This window comes from Dermacentor variabilis, chromosome 7 (assembly GCF_050947875.1).
Source record: "Dermacentor variabilis isolate Ectoservices chromosome 7, ASM5094787v1, whole genome shotgun sequence".
Lineage (NCBI taxonomy): Eukaryota > Metazoa > Arthropoda > Arachnida > Ixodida > Ixodidae > Dermacentor > Dermacentor variabilis.
In genome coordinates this window covers 139,197,176-139,220,877 of record NC_134574.1, presented here as the reverse complement: position 1 = coordinate 139,220,877, position 23,702 = coordinate 139,197,176, and the positions used below count along the sequence as shown (strand labels likewise).

The window sequence follows — 23,702 nt, the reverse complement described above, 5'->3', positions numbered from 1 at the left end:
CAACCGGACCTGTCAAAAGAGCCTCCCTGACGGCTGCGTGTGGTTGGGTGCATTTGGCGTGGGCTGCTGTTCTGCAAGATGTCCTGGTGCGGTCGTTTGCCAAATTTGAAATTTCGCTGGACCACGACGCGCTGTGGGACCGCAGCAACGATGACGATGGCAGCACTAGTGAAGACGAGTAGTCCAGTGACCATGTCAGCTACTAATAAATTTTCGTTATCGAATGCGCCCTCGTTTTTTTTTTTTTTTTCCCCCGGTCAAGCGATATGGGGGGTCGACTTACAATCGTGTAAATACGGTATTTCACGTCGATGAGCAAAACGAAAATGAGATAAAAGCAGGAGCCAACGTTTCGACGAGTGGACTTGTCTTTTTCAAGTCCACTTGTTGAAACAATGGCTTCCTCTTTTACCTTCTCATTTTGCTCGGCGCCTTGAATTTCCATCTCCCACTTTCCCCGTATTTTCCATGAATATTTATAAATAAACATAGCTGTTCATTCCGGGGCGCACATCATACTTGCTGCGACTTTAGTGCAAAGTTTCTGTTTACAGTGCTCGTACAGTCGACAGAAATTTTAATTAACAATGAACATCCTTGAAGCTTGAAGAAGGTGTCGCTACACTACTCAAAAGCAGTAGCACAAGCTGGGAAGAGTAAACACTTTAGGAAAATTTATAATCAGTACAATTACTAGAGGTACAGCTTGAGCTAAAACTAGACCTTGTAAAACTAAGTGCTTGCTTGAGTGTTTTCTTTTTATTATCTCTCTCTCTCTCTCTCTCTCTGTGGAGGTAATTAGCACCTCTGTTCAGTATGATCACATCTAGAGTATGCTTATTTACTGTTCTGCCCATTCCAGGAGAAGCAAAACGGCATGTCCGAGGAGCTGGGCCGGGACGCCGTCAGTGTGTCGAACCTCCAGCGGAAGCAGGCCAACTTTGAGAACGACCTGCAGACCCTCGGTTCGGCCGTGGAGGGCATTCGGTCACAAGCATCACAGCTGGGAGCCGCATATGCAGGGGACAAGGCGCGTGAAATCCAGGTACGGAGGTGGACAGAGTGGGCCAGGACATCATTGACCACTGCTTGTCAAACAAACCCCTTGGCATAAATGTTTTCCACGAAGTACACAGTAAGAACTGAGTGGAGGTCAGAGGACATAATCACTGTTGATGACTTTAGGAATGGCCCTTCACTTTCGCGTGACGTGGCTTCCTATGATGCCTCATTGGTGCCATGGGTGTTCCACCTGTTGGCTTAGGGAGACGGCATCCACTAAAGTGATAGCGCCAAAGGTGATCGTTAAAGAATACGGATACAGGTCAACCGAGCCTTTGCAGATTTTGGCAAGCTGAGACATTAAGGAATTCAGGACCTTCAAACAGGAGCCGGCATGTTTCCTTGAATTTTCCTACAGAAACTAGTGTAACATTGAGGGGCCCTCAGCACTCAATACTCTGAGGTAGTCTCCCTCACAAATACTCAACAAGCCCAGTGCTTGCTTAGCTTTGATGATCTGTTGAGAATATGCAAATTGAGCAGGATATAGCCAGTGGCTCTTGTGCGAAGTTCCTTGCGTGCTGAATGGTTTCTCAAACTAAAGAATCCTCTTTACAGTCTTTCGAACGGAGAAGTGCATGACCTGAAATTGCTTACGGTTGAAAGTCAAATCACTCGGTGCGAACAGGGCTTCAATGAGCGGAAATCGTAAATTGGCTCTGTGGGTTGCTGCTGGTATGCCAGGGGCCGGCGCACAATAACTTATTCCTCACGCTTTTCTTTGTGTTTGTTCCAATACCTCATTTTGACGAGCCTGAAATTGCACCGTCTCGCAGACGCGTGAGGCGGAGGTGGTCGCGGCATGGCAGCGGCTGCTGAGCTCATGCGACAGCCGGCGGGCGCGCCTCGCCGACACGGGCGACCTCTTCCGCTTCCTGAGCATGGTGCGGGACCTGCTGCTGTGGATGGAGGAAGTCGTGCGGCAGATGAACAGCTCGGAGAAGCCGCGCGACGTCTCGGGCGTCGAGCTCCTCATGAACAACCACCAGAGCCTCAAGGCCGAGGTGGACGCTCGCGAGGACAACCTTTCCGCCTGCCTGGCGCTGGGCCGCGACCTCCTGGCGCGGAACCACTACGCGTCGGGCGAGATCAAGGAGAAGCTGCTGGCGCTTAGCACGCAGCGGGCGGCCCTGGGCGCCCGCTGGGACGAGCGCTGGGAGCACTTGCAGCTCATCCTGGAGGTGTACCAGTTCGCGCGGGACGCCTCGGTCGCCGAGCACTGGCTTCTAGCCCAGGAACCGTACCTGCTGAGCCAGGAGCTGGGACACACCATTGACGAGGTGGAGCAGCTTCTCAAGCGGCACGAGGCTTTCGAAAAGTCGGCTGCCGCTCAGGAGGAGCGATTCGCAGCGCTTGAGCGCCTCACCACGGTGAGTGGAGACCGGGCACTCTTTTATCCTGTTACCTAAGGGCTGTTTGGATGCCGGCAGAGGAGCACTTGCTGTTCAAGTACTCCTCGGCTGATATCCAAAGTAGTAGAACGCCTCTACAACGAAATGGCCTGTCTAACGAAGAAGTCATTCTGTCCTGGTTTTATTGTAAGTGGCGTAGTGCGTGACCTTCGCTATGGAGTGACCTGTAATAAATCATTTGGAGGGCCCCAAGCACCTTGTTATAAGGCGTTCGACTGTACTCTGAAGCATGAGTAATTGAGTTTGGTGTACTCAGCTGTTCTGTGGACTGTTCAGACCCAAGTACCTGATATCCACATACTGTAATGATTGTAATGTGTAATTACTCAAGGTTAGAGGACGCAACTGTTGTGTAAACACTTGCAACCTAAGTGCTTCTCCGCTAATATCCAAGTAGCCTATAGCATGAGTACTCAAGCTTATGGTACTCGGACTGCTTGAACTGTGTGGGCCAAGGTTCTCCTCATCTGGTAACCTGAGTACTCAAGGTAATGAATACTCAAGTTCTACGTACTCAACTTTGGGAACTGTTTGGACCGAGGTACTTCTCACTTGATATTCAAAGTATAGTAAAACCTCGCTTATTTGGATTTCGCGGGACTGGAAAAAATGTCCAAATTAACCGAACATCGAATTGTTGAGCCTATCAAGAGAACAATAAACAAATGCTTGTTTTGTCAACACGCTTTTATTTGCTGAAAGAATCCATAAATCCTGTTTCTATTTTGTACGAAAGCAGTGCAGAGGCTGCAGTTCTGCTTGCCTTGTGCCTGATTATTACTCGCAGCGCCGAGGGCCTTGCAACTTCCTTCGCAGTGCAGCCATGCCGGAAGACCCACGTCTTCATCCAATTAGACTTGCTTTTCACTACCACGCGCAAAGCCTGATTATATATTTTTTGCCAGTGAGCTGGTCGACAACAGATTCTCGATTCGTTGCTACTTAGCTAGCGTGTTGGAAGCTAGTGTAAAAGCCACAGTGGAATTCTCTACAGCTTCTACCATGTTTGTGACGTCTTGCGCACATTGCACTGAGTCAAAACAAAAACTTCTACTCATCACAGCCACTGTGGACAAAGCCTTGGTCACTATCTATGAGGACTGTGCAGTTTTGGAGGCACGTGGCCAGCGCATTCGAGTCAAAACAAAAAGCTACTGTTTGCAGCAGCTGGTGCATATAGAACTGTGGTCGTTAATGACACGATCATAGATGGTGACATCACAGTTCTGAAGGCACGTTGCCGACGCACGCTTGGGGTCAGTATTAAACTACTGTATGCCGCTACTGCTGCGAATGAAACCATGGTTGCTATCGACGCGATCATGGTTGGTGACTGTGCAAGTTCTGAAGGCATACACGCAGCCAATAGGCACAAACAGACGTGAAGCATTCCAGTGTTCCCATATGGTTCCCGCCGATGACTAAGGTGGTGCAGAGTCTGCCGCTTCATTTCGGTTGGCCGCTCAATCTACTCTTGCTCTTTTGGGGCACTCGCCATGTTCCGAGGGTCGTTCGAATTATTCTGTGTGCGACCAAATACATCTGAATGAACGAGAGCTCGATGCCATTAAATAACGCGAACAGCTTGGCAGGACCAGCAGACGAATCCGAATTATTCGGTATTGCTGAAATCACAAAAGCAGAATTGAAAGTTTTTGCTAAGTTTTCAAGCTTGGAGTACTCCACTGTGGAATAACAGCTTGGATTTCAACTGAGTATCAGTCAATGCAGTAGCATTTTTACGTGTTGCTTCGGTATTTGCACATGGAGGTCAATTGCAGTGTTGGTTTCAACTTTGTTCCTGCTTGGTCTTGGTGAGTAGGTGTACCGCCGCTGTTCACAAAAGCGGCGACTGCTTCACTATCTGCTGAGTTGCACTACGTGCAATAAGAGTTTTATGTGTCTCTGCTGACTCTGCTTGGGGCTAAACTGACTGTGATGGTGGCTTCGTTACTGGTTAGGTCACATACCCTAACTGCATATGTTGGCAATGCTAGTAGTATGCAGATTTCAGCTGTAGTTATGACACATTTTGGTAGGTAATGTTACTGTGCAGTGATATCCCCTGTCCTTGCATTTTTGTGGCCAAGAAAACTTTTTACTTACTACTCACTTTTACAATGGGCTGCAATGTCTCCAGCCATACCTTACTTGGTTTTTAAGGATGATTGTGATACTTATATCATTCAAGTGACAGTTCACTGTGGCTAAAGCCTCAATACTCGCATGTAGAAAGCAATGCAATGCAAAGCCTTATGTGCGCATTGTCTGTTCCACAAATTCTCTCACATGTCAATTACAAAAATTTCAACTATACTAGCTTTGCAATTTGAAGTTGCGCATTTTTGCTTGGTGTTATACATACATGGTCTGAAAAAACGGGGTTTTCTATTGTGCAATTTTTTTATTGCTGTGTATCTAAGCAAGGTGTGACAACATAGCTAAATCGACAAACCAGTAATCCAGGGCCATTTCACTTGCTTATATTTTCACCCAAGTCTATGCTATGTTAGGTCACATTTAACTGCATATGTTGGTAATGCTAGTGTGCAGATTTCAGCTGTAGTTATGACACTTTTTGGTAGGTAATGTTACTGCGTAATAATATTCCCTGGCCTTGCATTGTTGTGACCAAGAAAACTTCTGAAAAAGAATCGGTGTCACTTAAGTTTGAAATTGAAATTTATTGTCTCCACATGTGATGATCTGTACACTGCACAAATGTTAATGTAAGAGGAGGTCTCTAAGTGAATTCACCATAGTGAGCCTTTTGAGACCAAGAAGTCTTGACAGTAAGATAGAAAGATATTTGGTGCTGTTGTTTTTTTCATTTGTTATCAGTACAGCATAGATGTGGCAGTACATTGACTAAAGGTGATACGAGCAATCACCTCACAGCAGGCGCACGCACAGCAGTATCAGTTTCAGACAGCACATTGAGTGCAGTAAACAGCGGAAACACTAAAAGAATGTAGAAGTGCTGGTCAGTGTGAGTATGTTCGTGGGTCTACAAAGTAACGAGAACATTTTATGTAAAGAGCGCTCGTGCAGCAGTGACACAAGTTTCGAGTAATGCATTTGTATGTGGAACGCAGAAGCTAGCACTGCTTTTCCAAAAGGAGTTGTGTTAGCCTCTTTGTAAATGCAAACAAAGAATTTGTTTAGTCTATTAAATCTAATATAAAGGGATTAGTATTCAGTAGGTTGAATATACAAATAGTATTGCTCACATGTCCCATCCAATACATAATGACACGTACATTATGCAGATATGTATGCTAGAGCAGGGTCTTGAAGCGAATTTGTGTCAATGGCCATCTTCCAATTGACAAATTTTTAGACAGAAAAATTAACCTGGTTTTGTTAGTTATATACGTGCAATGCTTTACTGCGGAAACATGTCTCGTCACATTTGTGAGATCTTCTCAAGTTTGTTGCGTTGCATATGTCTTTCTCTCTCTCTCTCTTCTCTCTCTCTGTTTGTCTCTCTGTCTTGTGTGCTTTTCTGAAAATATTTGGTGCGCGTTGAGTGAATGAGAGAGAGTAAGGTGAAATAGAAGGTGCACACAAAAACCCCGGCACCCTTCTCTCAGCTCGAACTCAAGGAGCTGCAAGGCATGGAGGATGTCCAGGAGCGGCGCAGAGCTCTGCGTAGGCTAGACGACCACCTTCGCAGTTCGGGCATCTATGAGCCGGTGACTTTGCCTGCCAAACCCGATAGGCATTGTGGCCTGCGCTTGCTCCGCTTACGACTCCTTGCCGTCTTTAACAACCCCCCCTCCCCCCCTCCGCCTTTATTTTTTCGATGGCATGGGCACACAGGAGCTCGAACCTAAGACTACTGTTGCTCCTACTATGGCTTACCTAAGTCGCAGGATAAATTTTGTACTGCTTCTTTTCTTTTTCTACTCCCTTCACCATTGGCTTGCACGTTGCTTCGCCAGTATGATAGCTGGGATTGCGCGATCAGCACGAGAGATAAAGAATGCCGCAGCTTTCATGTCATCGTCGATATGCTGATTTCTGGTTTCGTTAGACATTTTGTGTGGCTTTGTGCCACGTGTAAGAAGGTGGCTGCAGCTCTTATCATTCAGTGACCAAGGGCAAGATTCTGTAACGGTTCTCCCATTTTATCCGTTCTTTTCACTTGTCGCCCTTAACTCGCACACTGCCGTGCCGCCAGGTGCGATAGATAAGAAACAAACTGGATTGAAGGGAGAAAAAAAAAAGTAGTTGCAAATTGGAGCCCAACAGGGCTCAGCAACATTTTAATTTTTCTTTCTTTTTTTTCTTGGCTGAAAAAGAGTTATGAAAGAATGATTACAGTTATTATAAGTAGTATTTTGTGGAGATGCAGGATGGATTACTGTCAATTGCAAGCAGCTGTCCTAATTTTAAGATTAGACAGTGCTGCAAAAAATAAAGCTTCCAGTAGCAACAGTAAAAATGGTACCCTTCAAGATACTGTGTGCCTCTGTGCCATCAAAAATATTGCAACGAGAGAGGTGTTATCTCATTAGTTCACTAATTAACTAATTAACACCAGTGCATCATGTGATCTGCAATAATTCTGGCAAGGATACTTCTCTGCCAGTGTTGTTTGCAAGAAGCTTGTGTTAGCGGGAAGGAAAATTAACTTCTCAAGCTTGCTTTCCGTCTTACCCCCCCTTTTTTCTTTATGCAGAAGTGTAATACCACAGCAACTTGAGATAAACCTTTGGCAGCTGCAACATGTTCTGCTCCTTGCGGTTAACATAATTGAAAGTACCTACCAACCAAATCTGTTGCTTTGAAAAACAAATAACGCTGTGGTGATGGCGATCTCCATTGAACCTATAATTATGTAATGATAGTGGAGACTTCATTGTTAGCTAAGTTGACACTCGGAGCCATTATCACAAGCTACTCAGCCATCAGGCACAAGTTTGCCCAGAGCTTCTTGCACCAACATTCGAATGGGACATCCCAAAGCCATGCAGATGTGTCTAGACATTTCAGCTGCTAGTGTGGGAGACAAATACATAAGGAACATTATAACGATGACACAGACGTCAACTAGCTACTAGAAATACTAGATTATGCAGGACATGGATGCAATAATGTCTACGCTGAAAAAGTGACATGCACAGGTGTGCAACAATGAAATAACGCGGCGTGCCAATGTTGACACAGTCAGTGGCTGTTGGGACAACCATCAAAGAATGTGATCTCTGAACCATGCCGCATAATACAAGTTCTTCCAAATATTATATGCTTCTATTAACAAGTCTGCAGTTCTACCTTTTTTTTTCCCCTAAAACTGCAGTCTCTTGGAATCATGGCTGACACTGTGTATTCGTCTATCAAGCCATAAATATGTCCTTTAGTAAACACTAAACTACGTCAAGAAGTTTATGAAGCATGCATAGAAAGTAGGAGAATCGGGTCTTTCGAATTTGGGCAGCGGTATTGTTCTGCAAACAACACTGGCACGAGGTCCCAATATTTGAATGGCAGAATTAGTCGAGGCCGCGCCATGGCTATGTTTGTTTGTGTTTGTTCATCGCGGAGGCATATAATACACAGCTTTGCTGCAGGTAGTTGATTACAGGTATTTGGCTGACAACATTCTAGTTGAATGCATCATATCAATGAGTGTGGCAACTAACATCCTCAGTTGTGTGATGTCAGTCCTAACAGAAACTGGTTTCTGTAACAACCTTGCTGACTTAGCTACTCAAGGTAGGAATTATAAAACTTCCTAGATTTGCCATGTTTTGCTGTGAGTAAGCATCTTGGCATGTATGCTATATGTTGCGTAGGTGAGGAAGTCTGGTTTAAATTGCTCTTCTGACTAGACCATTGGCTCGATTGTGCTCAAATTTTGTGAGGAAACAATTTTGTAGTGGATTTAGTCTACTAGCATGCTCGGAGGTATTACTTGCTTCCTTCATCCAAATTTAATTGGAAGTACTATAGTATACACACATCTGCTACAATGCCAACCCCCTCCCCCCCCTCAAAAAAACAAAAACACAAATTATTTCGGTGTATGACGCCGTCCACCCCAGGATGTTGATATGCTCACCGTTAAAGGGCAACGGGATGCAAAACAGTCTCACTGTCTGTGTAACAGGTGGCATTACTGCTCCTTTCGCTGGGAAAATTCAATGTTCACTCTGTCTGCTACAGATGTGTACATATTATTTATTTATTTATTTATTTACTTAGTTATTTATTTTAATACTGTCGAGACGCATAGGGTGCTACAGAGAAAAGTGAGTACATAAATTTAAGAAAAATACAACAGTACAATTGAATGCAATAGTGGTAATTGAAAATACAGCGGCAGTTTACAAAAAGAAGGTAAATGACAACACAAATAACCATAACGTATGCATATAAATTGCACATCACTACAAAATTCAAAATTTCTTCAAAATGGTCTTTTCAGTACACACGCTGGATCAGTTTGCAGAAGCGTTGACACTTGTATGCATCAGTAAAACAGGCGAGTACTGAATGTGAACATGTTGCTAGACAGAACCCATCGCATAATGCCACCCCTTGCAGAATTCTAGCACAAGTGAGCCAGCAGTTACGTAGAAAAAAACAAAAAACATTTATACCAGGTTCCCTTATGAGTACAACATTCTGTCTTTGCTTAAGCCATAACATGTGCATGACTGAGGCTTCATTGGTCTGTTGCAGGGCAGAGATGAGAACACCTCTATATCTGTGTAGTTGTTTGAAGAAGCATGCGAAACTGTCATGCGACAAGCGTCGCTCACGTAATTGCAAAAGCATCCAACTGGCTGCATCTGTGCTGCGCGACTTGAACATTGCGCGTGATTGTCAGCGAGCGTCAAGGCCTCATTTGTCTCGGATGTTTGTCACATTTGAGTGTTCACCACATTCTTCAACTAACGCCGCGTACACACTAACGAATGTCTGTTCTTTGCAACGTGACTACCACCAGATTAAGAGCATGAAAGGCATGCTGTACTCCGCCACGAAATCCGACACCACCTTAGATCTGATGCACAAATATGAATGATTGCTACAAGTATGTTTCTGAACTTCGCACACCGATGGCATTTGTTTTAGTTTTTGGTGGAAAGGTTTCCAGAGGTAAGTTATAATACTGGTGCGGTGTTATAACGTTATTTTCGCAGACGAAATTGCTGGCACAGAAACGCAAGTCTTGCTTGCTTTTCTGGTGGTGACACATCAAATGGAGTAAACGGATTTCTTGACACACATTACTGCGTTGCCAAGCTAATCTTCACTCTTCATCTCGTCCATGCTAGGCTGTGTTCGAGCTTAAGTATGATGCTTATTCAAGTTAAGGTGTGCTTTGTATAGCTCATGTCTGGCTTTGTTACTTGTCACAGTAACGCATTCACTTAGTGGTCACTTCGTCGTCTCGACCATGCTAGAGTATGATGCCCATTGTTGAAATTTGGATGTATATCAGCTCGTGTCTGCTTTGGTACTCATCACAGGTAACACATTTACTTTGTGGTCACTGATCCTGTGTGCACCATAGTGGCGCTGTCTAATAACTACCTACTTGTGAACTTATAGCTGCAGTTTGTGCTAGTGGCCCACAGTGCGGGGATGTTGCATGTGGTATGCATAACATTGGTTGAAATGTGCCAGGTGGGCCAAATGTAGGGAGCCAAGGTTTACACTTGGCACGAAAAGTGAGCGGCAGCAACATTTGTCCCTTCTCACCACGTTATTGCTTCATTTTTTTTCTCAAATCAAAGGGCAGTAAAAAATTAATTCCTATTCTTTGTAGTGGAGCGATGATTTTGTCCTCCACTGCAACATAACGAATTTATTTTGTGGAGAAGCTCATGTTTATAGTATTAGTTAAGCCTAGCCTGTCTTAATTTTGAGTTGTTTGTTACTGGGAATGTTGTGGCAGGCTTTTTGTGAGGTAAGAAGAGCCTGTCCATGCAAGCTTGCTTTTGTGTTATGTATGTGCATTCTTACCTTTGCCTTTACTTTCCTTTTTCTTTAGCGGTTTATTGGAAAACTTGTAAGGGGCATAAAAACTGCTCTACTTTTGAAATATACTTTGGGTGCTGTTCAGTACGAGTAGCATTCACGCTCCTTTTGAGAATAATTAAAGGCTCCCTTCATTTGGCCTGCTGGTACATCCCTGTGCCCTACCCCGGCAGTCATTAGTCCATCAAACATAAATGGAAATCTCGAGGCAGCACGTCAGCGTTCGATGCTGATTTCGCTAGATCCCCCTGAGCGCATGCAGCAAAAGACAGCATCGAACGTTGACGCAGCCAGCTGCCACGAGGAATGTGTTGAGGCCTTGCTGACAAATCGCTCTTCTGTGCGGTGCACGCATGTCATCGTCGTTGGGGCCTCAGTTCGAGCTCAAGCAGATGCGAACGCGGGAGGAGGAGCAGGAGAGGCGCCGGCAGCAGGAGGAGATGGAGCGACTGGCAGCCCTACAGCCACCGCCGAGCCACGAGCCGTCTGCCCAGGACAGGTACACGACGCGTAGGCCCTGCTGCGTGTGCGAAACACCCAGCACACACTCAACCTTTAGTTTCTTTAGCCTAGAGAATGTCTTCGATTGCACAATTGATATGTTTGATGTTGTAGCGTGGGGTTCTCGGAACAAGTGCGCCCTGCATGATCCATTTAAGTTTCGACTCTTGCAAGGGGTGTTCAGGAAAAATGTTGCAGTGTATTTGGAGCATGGTTCCAAAAATGAAAAGAAATCACTGTATATGTGCCAGTATGGTATGTCATTAGGGGGCATTCGGCTTTTTGTATCCTTGAGAGCTGCCACTATCCAACAGCATTGTAATTGAGAGCAGTGCACAGTATTTTGCTGTTGCTTCGTTTCTGCTGTTAATATCCCTGCTGGATGCTCAAAATTGAGCCTTCAAGAATTCTGTGCAGTAAAGCTGTGCTGACGTTACAAGAGATCCATCCTGTTGTAGCATTTGCCTGGAACCCACACCGACTTCTGTAGTGCGACTTCATGCCAAAGGGTTGACCTTCACACAAGAATGTGTGTTGCTTCAGCAATTGTGGGGGTTGACGTTACAGGGTCGACGCCGAAGCTTCTGCGGAAGCCGCCCGAGAGCCTGCTATCCTGAACGGCGCCGAGAGTGCGGCAGCGGCGGTCGCTGTGTCGGCATCGGCGCCCGGAGCTGGAACAGAGGGTGAGCAGGGTATTTCAGGGGTTCTGGGCCTAACTGCTGCACGCGCACTTAACGCCCCAGGAAGCCCCCGCGCCACGGCCGCAGCCGCATCCACCGCTGCTGCCATGTCCGTCAGTCCGTCGGGCCCGGCCGCATCGTCGTCCGCACCGAGCAGTGAGTGCACGCAGACGCCACCGCCTTGCATGGCCGCATGCCGAACGTGCATGCTAGCCAGCCTTGTTGTGCCTCCTCCTTCCTTCCCTGCATGGCGATGACAGCTCCGCCCAAGATCAAGCGCTCTCGTTCCAAGTCGCCTTTCGGCAGCTGGCGCAAGAAGAAGCTGCCCGTAGAGGAAGAGACAGGTCAGCACGATGCCTGCGCACTGTGTTGCATGTTGCGCGCGTGTACGCGCGTGCAGAGCTCGGATCTTTTGGCAGCAACATGCTCGCATTGCCGACTGTGTGCTAACCAGTGCCGTCTGCTAGTAACCGCTGGCACTTCTGGAAAGGGTACCAGACGCGCGACTTCTGGTGGCATCTATATTAGAAAGTTTTAGTGCAGCAATGACGTAATAGTTTTGTCAACCTAAGAATTGAGTTCCAGCTAAAAGAAGCTGATATTGAAAGAAGTTTGCCCCCACTGTGATGTCATTAAAATGAGCAAGTGTAACTGGCTGGCATATCTATACAAATTTTTTCGAATTGGGCAGTGGTGCGTTTGCCACTGCATTCTTGTGTTTTGCTCACTAGTAGCCACCATTGTAGTCGGAAAGGGCACCGTGAGCCTGACTTGAGGCAACGGCTATTTAGAGAGCCTTAGCGTAGTGGAAACAAATTAATGTAGATGTATACATATGCTGGATGAAGTGTTTCGAAATGGCTGCCCTTGTGGTGACTTCTTGAAATGTTGTGATCAAGCATAACACACAAGCAACAATCTTGTCTTGCAAGGACAGTCTCTCTGTTCAGTTAACAAAAGCTACCGAACTAACGTTTGCAACAATTACGTTGTTGCCAACATGTTTGCACAGGGCGCTAAACATAACATAGTCAGTATTTGCAGTAAGTATTCTGTGCACTTAGTTGAACATGACGTCACACGATGTTGCCACCATCACTGCTGCTCGCATTCTAAGCCCTTCGGTATTATAAGCAATATGCCTTTATTTGTACATCTCTGTGTTAGCAACATGCGGTTACTGTTGCTGTCAGCAGACAGTGCATTAGGTGCCGTCGATTAATGCATGTATGTTGCTACTAAGAGGTCTGAGCTCTGTACATCTTGCAAGCTGCCTGGGCGATCTAGAAAGCAAGCTAGAAAAAAAGAAGTCTGACAAGCTGCTACTTAGCAAGAGCTATTGTAGAATGCGCGAGTGATATTGTGCCAGTATTTTCTTGAGTTGACCTTTGTCTTTGCTGTCTTATCATTTTTACATTGTTATATTGTGGTCTTATTGCCATATTATTTGCTGATGTTATTGTGTTTGGTGTTTTGTTGATTGGTTTCACATTTTATATGTTGTTATTTTGTGCAGCAAATGATTATTGCATGCCATATTGTGTAGTCATTGTGTTTTCTTCTTTTCAGTTGTACATGTTCTCTGTGTACTTGTAGTTAATGACATTAAAGAATTTGCAGTCTGTCTTAACCCTTTAACTCCAAAACCTGAGGTGCAGTTTTTCTTCTGCCAGTTTGTGCTGATATGAAGTTGCTAAAGAGAAGCCCTACTGTTCGAGCCCACAGATCTTTTACATTGCTATTCTGAAAGGGACAATTTTTGTCTGTTAATAATGTGTGCCGTTCAGTTTGGGTGTTCATTCTTGTGGCTTACATTTCTTTAACTGTCCTAACTTTTCCTTGTTAATGCTTTGAGAATATAAAAGATAACATACAGAGAACCTTGTTCATACATTTTTGGAAAAAAGCACACTATTTGGGAAAACTTGCAAGCCAATGTCGCTAAAATATGTTGCAGTTTCACCCGAAAGGCAATGCATTGATAGAGATCGCGCAGCATTCAACTATTAACCAGAGTAAGGCTTGTAGTTTTATGGACAGTGTAAGTTGCCCTAAACATCCGCTTGCTGGCTAAAGCCTGACGTAACGCGCCTAAAGACACGTAACCGCGAGCACTGATGCGTGATGAGGAGTGCCGGGAGCAGGAAGCGTGCATGCTTGTCCCAAAGCAACCATTCTGTGCCGTCCCTCGCTTCAACATATTAACTCCTCCAAAACTCTAGAACCCAGCAAATCATGTGACTGGGTGCACTGGGTGCACATTGGTAGCTTTCTTGTAATTTTTGATGTGGAAGTGTCAAATGCCCCATTTAGCAAAAACGACTGTGACTGTCCTTCGTAACAGCAAAACAGCACCTAAGCTCGCGTCGCCATTGGCTGTGACGCCACGTCACGAGCGTGCCTCATTGGAGCATAGCAGGTGATAGGGGATGCCTGCTGCCGCACTAGTGTGTCAGGTGTCGTGAGGAGAGAGGGCATTGCCTTGTCAGTGGCATGCAGCGTTGGCGCTGCAAGCTGCTACTGCTTGCTGGCTTGGGCAGCATGTACCGCTATGGTACATTACTCGCAGCACAAAACTCGAGCGATTGCTCAGTTCAATTGTTCAGTTGTTCAATTGTGCAGCGACTGCTCAGTTCAGTGCTGTTCAATTGGACATTAATGCTTTCACATTCACAACTGAAAAGAAGTGCTTAGGTGTCCTCAGAAATTTGTGGGGGGGGGGGGGGGGGTTCTTGATTGCGAACGTTGGATCCAGGAAATCATATCCGATAGGATTGTATCAATGAGGTTCTACTGTGTGCACGTAAAACTTTTGTAGAATCTAAACATGGCGCACAAACACTTTGGTGAATCGAGACAAATTGAGGGATTTTGATACATTTTTTATGGAAAGAACTTGAGAAATAAAGGGTTAAGAATGAACATTTTATTAGTAACATTATAACTAGTTAGTTTTTTTTTCTGAAGTTTCCTTTTCTGCCTAAGGAGGCATAGGAGTTTTATATCATGAAGCTAAGTAGTTTTTGCTTTGTGTTATTAAATTTTGTTTTGCATGCATTTGCATTTTAATGTTCATCATTTCGTTGTACTTGTTGCTTTCGTATTCTTTCCATACGACGGCTAAAGGTCAGTATGTCTATTATTTCTGGGCACATTATCATCTTCATGAGCACAATTGTGGATCCATCACTTGCCACACGTGCGAGGAAAAAAAAATGCCTGAAAGTAAGAATGCTTGTCATAAGTTGTTTCTGATGAGCTATAATACAGCAGCAGTGGAGATATGTCTAGAGAAATTTGACCTGGCAATAAACTCATCCCACAGCAAACAAGCAGCAGTGTATTGCTGCTGCGAATGTCGATTTTGCCATTAGAGAGACCTGTTTTGGCTATATCCAATTTATCTTTACCTCTTCATTAGGCTATGATCGGTGAGAAGGAAAAGAGGTGGGTTCAGACTTTTAGTTCTGGAAAGAAGTTATTCTTGCGTTATGTCAACGTACCAAAGCGTATCATGGCTACAATTGTTGCCGCCTCAAAAAATTTGTACGATAACATTGTTTCTCACATCGCTTCAGCCTTTGTGAATTAGACGCTTAGGCCTTAAACAGTGACGAAAAGGAAGATACCTTACTTTGTGCGTGTATGTTTGGTTTGATATTGGCACATGTGTTCTTTGTATGTGTATATTGGCGCTTTCTTTTTTTTTACTTTGTATCTTAACCGCCTAGCGACATTTGGAGGTTCACCGTGTCTGACGTAGATGAAAAGCTGGCTGCATGTTGCATGCTTCTACCTTGTGCTCTACCACCGTAGCGTACGAGTTAACTGCCGCGATGAACCTTGAAATGTCTGCTAGCCGGTTGCAACGGCTCTCGTGATCGTCTCCATGATTGTCTGCTGTGGCTGTGTGAAGAGTGTTTGTGAATAGTGCAGGTCGATGTCGAATGAAGCCACTTTCACTCGATAGCTTGCATTCTAGATCGCCACACAATCGTCGATGGTTCCGGGGTATTCGGAACGCACCGGGGTGAAAGCGTGGCGGCATGTGCTGAATGTTTTTGTGCGCTTGCAGAGCGGCCGGCGGAGGACGAGTTCGAGGGCCTGCTGATGAGGAAGCATGAGTGGGAGTCCACGACCAAGAAGGCCTCCAACCGGTCATGGGAGAAGCTGTACCTCGTCATCCGAGGAGCCACACTGGCCGCCTACAAGGACCAGAAGCACTACCGACAGGTCAGGCACCAGGGCACTTCTCTCCCCGACTTGACCAACAGTTAGTCGGACATAGTTGGTTAGCCTCCTCGTTAGCAACTTGAGAAACAGCTGGTATGGTCTCAGTTGGCTAGCGTCTTGGTTCAAAGCTTCAGGAAAAACTTTTTGAAGGTGGCTGGCTATTCTTCTGGTTTACCAACTGGAGCAGATAGTTAACTGCGGTTAGTGTTAACAACTCGAACAGCCAGTCGAGTGTGACTGGTTAGCCTCCTAGTTAGCAACTTGAGGAGCAGTCTATTGCATGGGGCTGGTTAGCTTCCTCAGTAAGTCAGCAAACAGTTGAATGAGCATGGCAGCGACTTGAGCAGAAAGGCCAGATACCATCCTTAAACCGTGGTGAGTTTTCCTTCAACTGTGTAGCTTTTTCTTTAAAAAAACCCATGTGGGGTTTTCTTTGTAGCCTAATACTAGTAGACAGTCTTGCGGATTCCAGCTTTCTCTTTTCTGTTCTTAGAGTAATTGTGAAGAAGCACAATATGTACTGAGAACAAGTGTGAGTTAACAGTGTTCTTGCCGAAGTTACGAGAAAGCTATACCTCAGGTGCTCCCATCTAAAAAACTTAGGAACAGAGAAATCGTTTTGCTTGGCAAATGTCATAGACATTCTGATGAAATTTGTTGTGTTTAGAAGTGAAAGCTAAAGTCTGCCATTTGTTGAGAGTCAATTTTTTGTTGTTTATAGAACTTGCTGACCTTGCCATGAAGATATCGCACTACTGCGTGCTACATCATGTAGGGTTTGTAACCTAGACAAAATTGAGCTGTTGAACATTTCTCCTAATTGTGCAGACAAAAAATGTGAATAAAACCGTTACAAAGAGAGAGATAAAGAATGCATAGAAAGGCTGTGCGGTTTACCAGAGGTACTTCTGGGTGGCTACCCTGTACGGGGGAAGGGGCTACGGCTACAGGGGATAGAAAGAGAGAGGCGCACAGATGAGGTAAACCGCATGCACAATCTAGTGGTAGCAGGTAGCATTCCCAAAGTCTGTGTTGTAGGCCTGTAGACCTCAGAAACTTTATCAGTGCAGATGTAGCCTCTTGCGTATAAATTTCAGCCTTTGCGAAATAAAAAGGCGACTGAAGCAGATATTGAACTATCGTGGTGTTAGCCTCGGGCCCAACTCTGATGCCGCCTATTCATATACGGGTACAACGCAGAAATGCTTTTCTGAGATAACCCTTCAGTTGACTTTAATAAATTTTTTTGTTTGCATTTTAGAGAGAATGTTAAATTCTAGTGACAGTTAGAAGCGAAATTTTGATTAAGGGCCTGAATTTACAAAGATTTCTAAAATTTTGTAAGTTTAGAAAATACGAAAGCCCGAAGTTTACAAGTTCCTCCCTCGGTATCAAAGCTACCGCTATTCTGTCAACTTCATCCATTAGAGCATCTAAAGTGAAGAAATTTGATATATAAGTTTACAGCTTACTTATATTTGTTAAAATGTTTATGAGGATTTCGCAAAAGTCATGCTTGCGTAATAATGGTATGCCGCAAAGCAGTGCATAACACGTCAATTTTGTCCGCTTTTGATGTACTGTTAGATGCAATTTACAGAATTGTGATGTCATCTTTCATTACAGGGTTAAAGAGTTGTAAACTTCATAGAGTTTCGTTTCCTGAAAGCTTTCAATTTTTTACACTATTTTCTAACTTATTTATTTATTCCAAATACCCTCATACGTAAATGTATTGTAGAGGAGAGTGGTTACAAAAGAATGGCAAGTTATACAAGGTTATACAAAAGAAACGGTAATAAAGCTATGCAGTGAAACCTCATTAAACCGTAGTTGGCCGGAGCTCGGAAAAAGTATGTACCAAACGGTAGTACTGTTTAACCGAATAGCATGAGATCGCCCACTTACCTGTCGAAAATGGAACTTGGAGAGAGTGCGATGAAAGGGGAAAAAAACATGCAGTATTTATTCACTTCGCGCGACAAAGGTGTTGTTTTCGTTCGATGCCGCGGCTGCCTAGCATGACGACGACAGCGGCCTCAAACTTACTGATGCTGCATGCAGCTTTTCAGCCAGCCCCCTCTTCTCGGCAAACACTCGCATGGCAGATGCCTCGTTGGCGTTACGTATTCTCCGTGCACGTACACAGTAATGCTGCAGAAGTCCCGGGGCCGCCTCTTTCATTGCCGGGTGCCGGAGTTTGGAACACTTTTCATTTGGGATAGAGTTGCGTTATCGCGCCCCTGTTCTCGTCGTGACGATTGCATTCATGAGGCTGACGTAATGCGCAGCTTATGCCAATGTCGGGCCTGAATCGCCCGTGCTGTCACTTTCCATGTCGTCATCATCACTGTCGCTAGTCGACACTTCGCCAACAACACAGGCAATGATGGCGAAAAGTCGAACCTCATAGCCGACATGTCTTCGCAGTTGCAGCAGCGCTGCCAAGCAACTTCTTCGCATTCCAAATGCCACACACTGTAGTCAACAGCGGATCCCTCTTGCATGCCAGCGCCGACTTCTTCATGTCATGTTCGATAGCACGGACGATGTCTAATTTTTCTTCTGTGCTGAGCACCGGTGTATTTTTTATCTGAGCTTCGAAAGGACGCGAATCCTCGCTTGCATGACACCATAACGCTCTCTGGCACCGCATCGAAATGATGTTGATGTGGCTTCACGCGCAAACGCACAGGGCGCTTGGAGGCCGTTGTTCCAATCTCTGAGGCGTGTTGTTCTGCTGGGCCGCCCGATGGAGACGACGCACCGCCGTGTTTGCGAGATGAAAAGTTGAAACGCTACATTTTAACCGATGCATACGCAATAAGCTGGTGCGGTTTATGTGGAGACAAAACACATTATGTTCAATGGCCGCTGAGTCAGGGATTTGACTTTACTACTTTTAAAACGAAGCTACTGTTTAAGCGGGTTCGGTTTAACGAGGTTTTACTGTACAAACTAATACAAAAATTGTCAGCCTAAACGAAAAATCCACCTTCAACAGTCACTAGAGTTTGAATTCCGTTTAAATACAGCAAACCTCACCAAATTTGGTACAGTGGTTGCCGAGAAAAACCATTTCTCCTTTCCTATGTATTTAGATAGGAGCCCCGAACTAAAGCGTCCTCTTAAGCACAACGGCTGCCAGCACTACTAGGTGTCGCAAGAGGGGCAGAAAACACGCACATGTAATCTGTCGCACATTTTAAACGAAGTGCGGCCAACTCCTCACACTGTGTGCACGTCTCTGACGCTGGCAATCGTTGCACCCAGGAACCTGAGGGCCACTACCGTGGCGAGGCACCAGTGGACCTGAGGACAGCCACCGCCGAGCGTGCCACCGACTACACCAAGAAGAAGCACGTCTTTCGGCTTAAGTGGGTCACTACGTTCTCTGTCTTCAGACACGACTCTCTCGTTGTGTCATTCTTTCTGACATCCCATTTGTTCATTTTATTTTTCTTTCCTTTCTTTTTTCCTTTCTTTCTTCTTTTTCTTGCTTTCCCAGGCTTTCCAACGGTGGAGAGTTCCTCTTCCAAGCAAAAGATGAGGTAATGTCAGCTTCTTCGTCATTTTTACTGCGAAAGCCGCATTCTTACAAACCGAACAGCGCTGGTAGTAGTACTGGTACGCCACGTGTTGCTGGTACCAGTTGAGACATTGCTGTTCTTATAGCAGGTGTTCATTAACATTACGCTTCAGAGATAGACAGCTGTGAAAAAGCAACAATGCTTGCTTCGCCTTGCACACCATGGTGGCCGTGAATGGACTGTGCTGTGTTGTGTAGCATTGGATGCAAACACAACTGGTGCACAATGTAGCGTTCTGCGTAGCACTCAGTTCTGTAGCTAAGTGTCTAGCTGGTGGACTTTTATCCTTGGGCGTAACTTTAGCGAAAGAACTTTAGCAGTGTGGAAGTGGTAGTTACACATCGATCACAGTGCTTGCGTGCGAGAATGAATGAACCTGTAGCCAGAAGTAACCCTCCAATACTGTGAGCTCTCACGTATTGCATTGAAGAGTGGTTCAGCATCGACATCATGATAAACAAATGATACAAGGCCCAAGCATCCCTCACTTCAGCTCAACAGGTGTCCTTACTCCTCTGCCTGCATTTCGGTTGCCCCTACACTTGTGGGGAAAAAAAAAAAAAGACTTTAAAAAATTAAGGCCTAGCTTTTAAATATACAAGCTTGTCGCATTCGTGCTTGTGATTGATTCAGATCTTTCTTGTTTAATTGTTTTTTCAGTTATGTTTCTATGGTTTGCATTTTCCTTCTATTCATTTCTTTTTTTTACGAATGCTAGCCTGTTCAGCAGGCGCTACTTCTCATCAAATTTTGTGCTTGTAACGAAGCGGCAAATGTCGCAGCATTGCTCTAGGGCAGTTCCTGTAACACTGTGGAATTGGAGACTGCGCACGCTGGCAAAGATGTCGTCAAGTGTTGGGCTTTGCTGCAGCGGCTGACCCAAACTTCACAGGGGCATAAGTCCTTGTTTTGCATTGCCGCTTGACTGAACTTCAACTCTGAGCTTTCTCACAGTTGCGTAGGTTAGTCACTCTAAGCTTTTTGGGATGCTGGGCACTGGCTTATTAAGGAATATCGGGGCCAGAGACAGCCTTGTCAGAATAATTATAACTGTTTTATTTTGATACTGAAAGAAGGAAATGCTGTACCCTGTCGTTACTGTTTCAACAGGGGCATGGAAATTGGGAGGTACCGGTTAAAATTCACTAGTTTGGCCTCGGTTGACCCAGGGCTTCTCACTATGGTAATGGACCGTCCAACACAAAACGGCTGCAAGCAGGTCAAGGGACCTGCGACTGTTAAATCTTTGAGAACCACTGCCCCAGAAAGAACTTGTGACTTTGCGGTAGGACGTGAGCCTTCCATAATTCAGCACGGGCGAAGCCAGCTGCCGGCAATGCGGCATGGCGTTGACGTGACTCCCCAGAGCGCTCTTGCAAAATGCATTGTCAGCTGTCGTGGTGCGGCACGCGGGTGATAAACGACGCCTTACGCTTTCTGTTTTGTTTTTCTAAACACGCTTACTCCGATTCCCACGTGTGCCAGCTCTTTTGGTGAAACGAGTTTCCTCTGTGCGGGCCATTAATTATTGGCAGCCATGACGTGAAATGCGGGAAAGACTTGTATAGACATAGCATGAAAGATCAAGTGAAGTTAATGTCTGCTTTTCATTCGCTTTATCAGATAGGGACTGACGAATGTTTCATATAAAGTCTGTCAAAGAAAGTTTAATTTGCAGATTATCATACCAGGTGCCTTTTATTTTATTTTTAGACTATGATATATTTAAAAATTCCCCCTGGAAGGTAGCACAATTTTAATCCTTAAATTGGATAGCTTGAACGCAGGTGGGTTTTTCTTGCACAATAAATCGAAACACGTAATTAACAAATAACAAATTTGGGCTAGCAAAGTTTTGAACGAATTACTTTGCAATATGTATTGTAATTTACAAATTGTAGCAAGTGGAATTGCAAGGCATGTCCACTTGGAATGGATTCTGATAATGGCTGGCACGCAATGTACTCGTGCTGATTGTGTTCCCCTACAACAATGCCCCTAGTGGTTGTTGTAGGTACGTATACAAATCAATCAATCATTCACTCAAGATTGTTAATGAGAAATCTGTTCAAAGCGAAACCAGTGTATGGCACAGACGCTGTTTTGTGAAATTCAGACGAGGTCTATATATACAACCTGAGGCTCCCCAGGTCTTGTAGGGTGATGCATTATTATAATACTGCTAGAATGGTGCCAGTCTTGAAATCGCATACATTTCTTTGCATCCTTAGTTTAAGTTTTACACTTAAATATCTATATGCCTTATGTTTGCCGGTTTCGGTTTGAGCAACAGCATGAGTGAAGTGTCGACAAAGAGAGTGTCCCTAACTGTGTCAGCAACTCTTAGAAGGGGAGCGCAGTGTAACATTGAGATTGTCACAGAGACCCTGACGTTGAACAAAACTAATAATAATAATAATAATATCCTTTAATACTAATAATACTATAATACAATAATAATACTGTTGTTTCTTAGAAGTAATGAGGGGGAAGAAACCCCATTGGGTGACGGAGAAGCTGCGAGCAGCAACTCTAGAAGCACGGGCAAGCGCTGATCGGGGTGGCACATCTTTTTGCAGGAGGAGTTATCCCAGTGGCTGCAACAGCTTCAGGCGGCCATCGGCGAAGCCCAGGCGGGCCCGTCGCGAGCACAGACGCTGCCGGCCGAGCGCAGGGACGAGCCCCGCAAACGCAGCTTCTTCACCCTTAAAAAGAAGTGAGGCTGTGTCCCCTGCTTGGCATTTTGCGCAGGGTCGCGCAGGCAGAAAGTTGGTGAATTTTCAGATAGGCATACCATGTAGCAGTGAATATAAGTAGGCGCAAAGGATAAATGTCACTGTTGAGTGTTGCTGATTTGACCTAGGCTGACTACATCAGCAAAATAGCTGAAATCAAGGAACGTTTGCTCATCAAATGTGTTGGCACCTTTGGGCACGTGAGGTTTGATATAACTATAATTGGTATTCTGTGAAATGTCTGTGATATTGGTCACGCTGTGTGCTTGTATTTTTGTCTATAGTTTCCATATTGCATTGGCATTAAAAGAAAGGCCTGAAATACGTAGACGTTTAGATCAGTAAACTATGGCCCTGTTTGTAGACAGTTTGTGCGCAGTAGATGACCACAGTAAGTGCCCATAGATGATCCACAGTCTTTGCAGATAAATGTCTATACATAGTTAGTTGTGTGGCAACATTTTGCAAGGGTTGTTTGGTGTCGCGTTGATACTGATGTAGTGATGTGTTCTTTGTTTGCAGCTAAGTTACAAGGAGGCGGAGGAGGGTGGCCGGCAAGCGACGGCATCTCTCCTGCACCACCAGCTGTTGACTGCCAAAGTGGTTTACGTGTTGTAGCAGCTCGACAATAAAAAACGTTTCTCTCTCAGGATGGTTTGGACTCGCCTTTATCTTGCGTGTCTGGGTCACATCTGGGCTTTGGCCTAAAGTATGCTCTTCTGGCAGCCCAGTGCTGTAGTGAATGCTCACTGTGAACAAGAACACTTACAGAGGTGTCCCAGAAAAACCAAATAATACCCACCAGAGCTGTGGAAAAATTAGAAGACTACACCTCTTGCAAATATAAATTTGTCATGTTCTTCCCATCATGCCTTGATTTTTTGTCGATTGCCTAATTTATAAAAGTCGTCGCTGCGATGGCGAGCTCCGAACTCTGCATCTTTGTGGTCAGCCATTTCCATTTTTTGGCCATTCAGCCAAAAAATGTGCAATAGCTATTCAACATGTTTGCAAAAGTGAGCAAAGCATGTACCATTTTGTTAAGCACACGGCACTTGTCTCCGTTCTTTTCATGTCTGGTTGAAGCGTAGCTGCTTTTGCAGCTCCTGCACAGCCGTGCCTCATAGTTTGGCGCAGGCTTGATGGCAAGGCACTCAGCTGTACGTAAACTAATATTGGTAGAGCATCGCACTACTGTGGTGGAGGACCCTGTCCCACAATCGGAGATGCAATTTTTTTTTCTTTCATTGAGTCACAGTTTGCGTTAACTTATTTTCGTGCAGGTGTTTTCCCTCTATGCAATGCCACTTCTCATTTTGCCCTTACCCACGCTTTCCCCGTTCACCAGGTTCCCCTCCTCCCCTCCCACCCCCTTTTGAGCCACCAAGGCGAGACACCGACCGAACCAGGCCGAACTCTGTTTAGGTAAGCACAGAAAGCTTCAGTCATATAAGAATGTTGTAGCGCTGAGTGAATAGCACAGCGTGTGTAGCC

At 45.1% G+C, this 23,702-nt stretch overlaps 1 protein-coding gene across 4 annotated transcripts in view; it reads left to right on the top strand.

Moving 5' to 3' along the window:
- Nucleotides 1–22,857, top strand: part of beta-Spec (spectrin beta chain) — a 56,311-nt gene extending 33,454 nt beyond the window's left edge. The window contains exons 16-27 of one of the 4 annotated variants that reach the window (XM_075699401.1): nt 863–1,045; nt 1,839–2,432; nt 6,068–6,169; nt 10,847–10,968; nt 11,538–11,653; nt 11,714–11,806; nt 11,911–11,994; nt 15,726–15,883; nt 19,157–19,260; nt 19,392–19,434; nt 22,053–22,189; nt 22,731–22,857. In XM_075699401.1, coding sequence (XP_075555516.1) covers nt 863–1,045; nt 1,839–2,432; nt 6,068–6,169; nt 10,847–10,968; nt 11,538–11,653; nt 11,714–11,806; nt 11,911–11,994; nt 15,726–15,883; nt 19,157–19,260; nt 19,392–19,434; nt 22,053–22,189; nt 22,731–22,734 — 1,740 coding nt within the window. In that variant the 3' untranslated portion in view covers nt 22,735–22,857. The remainder of the gene's footprint in view (nt 1–862; nt 1,046–1,838; nt 2,433–6,067; nt 6,170–10,846; nt 10,969–11,537; nt 11,654–11,713; nt 11,807–11,910; nt 11,995–15,725; nt 15,884–19,156; nt 19,261–19,391; nt 19,435–22,052; nt 22,190–22,730) is intronic. The other 3 variants (XM_075699403.1, XM_075699404.1, XM_075699405.1) reach the window with 3 other exon arrangements.
- Nucleotides 22,858–23,702: the final 845 nt, after the last annotated feature.